General features: G+C 47.8%; 1 protein-coding gene across 1 annotated transcript in view; it reads left to right on the top strand.

Moving 5' to 3' along the window:
• The window catches only part of COL5A1 (collagen type V alpha 1 chain), a 123,160-nt gene that overhangs the window by 74,865 nt on the left and 41,774 nt on the right, over positions 1 to 6,521 (top strand). Inside the window, 5 exon segments of the mRNA XM_057371595.1 lie at positions 2,382 to 2,435; positions 3,869 to 3,913; positions 4,492 to 4,545; positions 5,102 to 5,146; positions 6,499 to 6,521. Coding sequence (XP_057227578.1) covers positions 2,382 to 2,435; positions 3,869 to 3,913; positions 4,492 to 4,545; positions 5,102 to 5,146; positions 6,499 to 6,521 — 221 coding nt within the window.

Below are 6,521 nucleotides of genomic sequence, written 5' to 3'. Positions count from 1 at the left end.
AATCTAAAGTTTAGCTCAGTTTAATCTCATGTTTTTCCTCCCTGTATCCTTGTCCCTGGTTTAGGATCGAGGTAAGCAGGCCGGGGTAGAAATTAGACATGGCAAATAGATGAAAAAAGAATTTTTGTGAGTTTTCATGGAGAATTCCAGTGAGAAAAGGGTTTTTCTGCTGTCCCAGGGCAGTGGCAGCATCACCCCGCAGCTCCCACAGGCTTTGTCCCATGTGATGTCACTGACCCCTGATAAACCTCAGGATGAAATCCTGGCRGGATAAAACCCAAGGAAACTTTTAYATCTGAYCTCAGTGGGGTCAATGTTSTGCTCCCAGTGCACAGAACTCCCWRAATCTGCACTTTGTCACTGTCTGGACCCCACGTGCTGCAGAGCTGGKATTTTGGAAGGATGGAGGAGATTTGATGCTGTTGAACAAATTCCTTGGACCAGCCCAAAGAAATGCTTTCATGGAGAATCCCACTGAAAAAAAACCAAACAAACCCAAACAAACCAGCTGGGCTGTCAATTAAACACTCTGAAAAAGCTTTTTTTTTTTTTTTAATTTCTCATTTTATTGGCAACAGCCAACTCTGCTTCCGGAGTAGATTTCTACAGATTCCTGCTCCTGGTGCAGTCGCTGGCTGCAGATTCCACCCAAAACGCGTTTCCTCTGTTATGAAAAGAACATAATCCATCATTTAGCACGGCCTTTGCTTTTCGGGATGTCTGATTTGGTGCTGCTCAGGCCCAGCSTGGTGGCCCGAGAGTAATTGATGGGAATTGTTGGGCTCAGCTCACAGAAGAGAGGGAAGGGCTGGCATTTACAGACTCGCCGGAGCTGAATTATAGACAAGACGTCTGATTAACTTCTGGCAAAGATTAATCAACTCAGCTATCTCCTTAGCACATGTCTGAGCAATAACTTATGGCTTATTAACTTCTTAAAAGCGTTTATGTGCTCAGGTAACACGGCAGCAAAGGAGGAGCTGCAGTGAGGACAACGCACGCTGGRAAGTTTATTTTTATTTCAGAGTGGAAATCTGTGGGATTTCCAATTTTTGGGCCAGGGGAAAGGATTCAGTGGTGTTGCAGAAAATTTTGCTATAAATATGCACCTCCTAAGGATAAGGGTTTGTAATTTTTTCTGCCCTCAGCCAAAAGAGGATCATTCCAAAAGGGATTGACACCAGTTTTGGGATTTCAAATTGGGTTTTCCTTCGTCCTGACCCATTTCTTTCTTTCTTTCTTTCTCTCCCCCTGAGTTTCTGCTCAGGGATTCCTGCTGGGCTTTATCCCACGAGGTSTCCAATGACTGGGACTGACCCTTGGATTCACCCAGTTTTTGCTGGAAATTGCAAATTTTTTGCGGGATCAGAATCCCCACGACCTCCGAGACGAGACATTTCATTAATGTCTCCTATTCCACCCTGGAAATTGCGTTTTAATTCCTCTCTTCATCATAAAAGGGGGATATTTGGGCATATATATAAATAATAATGTAATATGTAATATTTGGGCAGATAGATAAAATTATCCATCAATCAAGAAYAATTTTCCTCCGTGGCAGGGAAGGAGCTCCATCCATACAAATTCCCAGTGTTCCCTSATTTCAGAAGGAATTTCTGGGTGTAAATCTGAGCTCTCAGATCTGCAGTGAGTGCTCACAGATCCCATCCCTTTCCCTCTACTCCAAATCCCCTTCAGGCACACGAGGGATGGGATGGGATTTGTAAAAATTCCCAATGCAGGAATACAAATTGTGCTGTGTTTTCCTTATTCAGTGTGATGCTCCAATCCCATAATTTTCCCAAAATTTTCACCATCTTAAATCTGGTGAGARAAGCAGGAATGGAAGGAAAACACCACGAGAGCAAAAGTCATGACCTGGATGAGCAAATGCCTTTGAAAATGTACATTTATGCTGCAGGCTGGAAGCCTTACCTAGCCTGGCTGTGTTGTATGGATTTTCCATGAAAAAAAAAAAGCTCAATCTGGAGAGATTTTGGGATGGTCATCCCAGAGATCCTTTGGGTTATCAGATCACCCTTCAGAACTTCCCAGCTGGAGTAAAACGTTTTGCATCCTTGTGTGGGTTAAAGGGTAATCCAGGAATAGGATTAAATTAATTTTTAAAAAAGTTTGTGCAAGTGGGTTTTGTACCAAAGTTGTTTCAAGTGGGGTTTGTTCCAAAGTTGTTTCAAGTGGGGTTTGCTCCAATCTAAGGAATAAATGGCTGCTCCTACATTATTAGGATTTGTGATTGAGGGATCTCTCAGATTTCTGTCCCAGTTTGTGAATCAGGGAAACTCCTGCAGCACCAGTGAGCTCCTGGACAGTGGGGAACATTGGGAATTTTGAATTTTAAACTTTTTTCTTTCTCCCCACAGGGACCCCGAGGACTGCTGGGCCCCAAGGGACCCCCAGGACCCCCRGGACCACCGGTGAGTTCCCTTCCAGAACCTTCCAGACAGAAAACCCCATCCCCATCGTTCCAGCAGCTCATCCAGCTGTGCAATATCCCACATCTGGACAAAGAAAACCAGCGATATCCAAAAAAAAAAAATCACTCAGAGTCTGCCTGCTCCCATTCTCAGTGGAATCACGTCCACCCATGGCAGCAGCAGCTTTGCCCCACCTGAGTAAATATTAATGCGTGGCTCAGCTGAGGGAGGAAGGAGAGTTATTAACGCGGTTCCTTTGCTATTAACTCCTGCCCCAGGGCTTGGGAGCAGCTCCTTCGTATTCCAGGCCACAGCTGAGGCTGCTGCTCGTGGGTTTTTATTCAGAGTCCTCACCCCTGGAAGTGCTGATGCAGGGGCTGTTCCTAAATCATGCTGTTGGACCTTAAAAACGCGACCCTACAGCTATGGGGTCAGCGTTAATGGGGAGAATTGCCCGGCCCTTCACCCCAAATGGGACACAAAGACACCTCTGCTGTGAGCTCCTGATGCTGCTGAAGTGAAAGGGGGAAGAATTGAGTTCAGGATTTGCTCCCAAACTGCCTCATTTCCCATGGGTTTGGTGTGATACCCAAAAAAATTCTCCTGGAGGGAAGGAGGTCAGGGAGGTCTCGTTCTGTGCGAGTCCCTGGTTCTGGTGAAGGTCCCCAGTTCTGGTGTCTCCTCCCAGGTAACCAGTGACAGGATCAGGGGAAAAGGGCAGGTTTAGGTTGGGTTTTAGGGAAAAATTCTTCATGGAAAAAGTTGCCAAGTATTGACATGGGAATGGTGGAGTCACCACCCATGGAGGTGTTCAAAACCCACGTGGATGTGGGACCCGGGGCCGTGGTTTGGGGGTGAGCACAGGGCTGGGGTAATGTTGGGTTTGATGATTTGAGAGGGTTTTTCCAASCTCACCAATTCCCTGAKTCTGGAATGGTGGCAGGGGGACATTTCCATGCTCTCCCCTCGGTGAAGATGCTCAGGGAGTGTTTGATCCCAGGTTTTTTTTGGCACAAACAGCACAGCCCCATCCCCTTTATCATCTTTTCATTCATTCATTTACCATATTGAACAATGCTCTACAGCCCTGTATCCCAATCCAGGTGTTTTTCCCTATTTTCCTTTTCCACTCCATGCCTGCTCTCTGTGGGATGAATTCCACCAGGATTTGCTCCAACCTGGTGCTGATTGTGCCCCCCAGRCAGGCGAAACCAAAGGGAAAAGCACTAAAATGTTGTTTTGTTTTTTTTTTAAGTTTGCCTGGATTTATGGAATTGGCTGCTTTACCAAAAACCTCTAGGAAATTGTTCCCTTTCCACGTGGTCCAAGGGTTTTTTTGATTTTAAAATGATTTTTATGGCCATTTCCCTGCTTTTGTGGTGTGAAATAATGCGATATTTTCTTACTGCTGCTGTTCTTAAATCCTTTCTCAGGGYGTGGCTGGCATGGATGGACAAACAGGTCCCAAAGGGAACGTGGTAAGTTCTCCCTGCACATTTTTTCCAGGCAGTGCAGATATTCTGCAGAGCAAAATGCAAAATTCTGATAGATTAGGTTTGCTAATTGCTTTTTAGCCCGRTCTAGATTCCTATCAAAGCCCGTGGAAAACACCAGCAACATCTTCCTGCAGCAAATGGATGTTAATTTATTGTAATTTCTGATGGAATTACACATTATTTCTCCATGAAAGATGAAACATGAGCAAGCTGGGGTGATGAATATCGAAATAGAGAGGGRAAAAAAACCCTTCCTGTGCCTCGGATGGATGGGGTGGGATGGATTCCCTGGAGAAGAACCAGTGCAGAGCCWGGTGGTGGTGGAGCATTGCTGAAAATAACTTGAAGTAAATTCCAACTCCTTATCCCGGTGGGAAAAACCATTTCCAGGAGCTGTTGGGTACTGGGAGGAGGTCAGAGAGGGTTCAGGATGCAGATCCAGCTCAAGGCTCAGGGAATACAGGGATGTGGCTGGGGTAAAGCAGGGTTTGTGTTTCCTGAGGCCACAGCAGCTCCATGTCCCCTGTCCCTGGTTCATCCCTGCTCTTTTGTCCCCACAGGGCCCTCAGGGCGAGCCAGGGCCCCCAGGACAGCAGGGGAACCCYGGGGCTCAGGTAAGGACAAATCTCCTTCTCTGTGGGCAGGAGGGAGGGATGGGGGAGGATGAGGTTCCAACATCGCTCCCCTGGCACATTTGGGACCAGCAACATGGGATTGGCTGGGAACAGGCTCCAGGAGACTTTGCTGGTCCAGAACCTTCCTGAAAACACTTCCAGTGTCACCTCTCCCATCCTCACCCYGCTGTGCAAAGCTGGAGCAGCTCCAGGATTCTCTTCAGCCAGGTCACACCTTGTGGGTCACATCTGATGTTCAACACCCACCCCAGTGCCCAGTTCCTGCAGGGCCACACGGACAATGGGCATGTCCAGATTTTCAGGGAGTCCTGATGTTCCTCAGAACATCCCTGTCCCCTCCTGGGCTAAACCAGCACAGCTCTCCAGAGCAAAAGGACATTTTGGGAATGAATGGAGCCGGGGAAATCCCCAACCCTCACAGGCACTACAATAATKCTCAGCTGAGACTCTGCCAAGATGCATTTGGAAGGAATAACTCGTTCCTTAAAAACCCTAAAATTTTCTTTTTCTTTATTTTTTTTTTGGCTTTTCACAGGGTCTTCCAGGTCCACAAGGCGCCATCGGTCCCCCAGGAGAGAAAGTGAGTTGAAATTCTGCATCTCTGGCCTCAGATTTGCATTTTGCTCATTTTGCTCCTTGCAGCTGCTCCTTTGCCCCATGTGCAACATCTGTTTGCAGCCGTGGCCATGAAAGTCTAATGCCTCTCATTCCAGACAGAGGAGAGATCAAGACAGCTCCGTTTCACCCCTAATTCATCATATTTGCATTCATTTCCCCTCTGAGGAGAAACATTTTGAAGGCAGCCTATGGTGAAACATGAGGAGAGGATGGAAAATTGTCTTTTTTTTCTGTGGGCTTTGGGAGTCTGAGCGGGATGATAATGGGAGGATCCCCTCCCTCTGCCTCTCTGGTTTTCTGGCTGCTGATGTGGGGTGGGTGCTGGCCTTGGACCAGCAGGGTTTAAAGGGGGAGAAGTTTCCCCCAGGATCTCTGGGATAATCAGGATTTAAAGGGGGAGAAGTTTCCCCCAGGATCTCTGGGATAATCAGGATTTAAAGAGGGAGAAGTTTCCCCCAACAGCTCTGGGACTGTCAGGGTTTAAAAGGGAAGAAATTTCCCCTAACAGCTCTGGGACCAGCAGAGTTTAGAGGAGGAGAAGTTTCCCCCATCAGCTTTGGGATAATCAGGGTTTAAAGGGGGAGAAGTTTCCCTCAGCATCTCTGGGACTGTCAGGGTTTAAATGGAAAGAAGTTTCCCCTAACCGCTCTGGGATAATCAGGGTTTATAGAGGGAGAAGTTTCCTCCAGCAGTCCTGGGACCATCAGGGTTTAAAGAGGGAGAAGTTTGAAGTTTTTCCCACAGAGGGGTTGTTCTGCAGGGTTTGCTGAGCTCCCGTGGAGCAGGGACACCGTGAGTGTGTCCCTATGCATCCCCTCCTGTTTGTTTGGAGTGGGATTATGGATAACCCTCCTGTGAGGGATCTGTCAGATCACTGGCACTTCCTGATGCAGCAGAAATTGAGAGATGCTCAATTAGGAGGWGCTCACTGAGCAGCAAGCCCAGTCAGCAGGGGCAGCTCCTCTCCTTTGCCGTTTTTCATCCAAAAATGGGCATTTCTTGCTCCTGTGACCCCGCAGTCTGGCATGTGTCCTTGTCCTTCCCCAGCTGTGCAGCACCCTGGTTTTGGGAGGGTGTGGTGCCTCAGKCTCCTGCTGAGCTCTCATTGCTGCATTCTGGGTGTGTGAGAGGTGCCAGCACGGGCACTGCAGCACCCTTGGGTGCTGGAACAGCCCTGCYCCAGAAATAATCACATTTCTACAAGGTGTGACAGCTTTTCCAGCYWCTCACAGYTGGGGAAAGCRGGAAATGTGGCTGAAAATCCCCATYCTCTGATGCTCTGGGGGWWCTGATTGATTTTGTGTTTGTTTTTAGGGCCCACTGGGCAAACCTGGCCT

Source organism: Malurus melanocephalus, unplaced genomic scaffold, assembly GCF_030028575.1.
Source record: "Malurus melanocephalus ecotype Western Australia unplaced genomic scaffold, MMel_1.1 scaffold_149, whole genome shotgun sequence".
NCBI classification, from domain to species: Eukaryota; Metazoa; Chordata; class Aves; order Passeriformes; family Maluridae; genus Malurus; species Malurus melanocephalus.
Note: the sequence above shows the minus strand (reverse complement) of the source record. Positions and strands in the feature narration are given on the sequence as shown.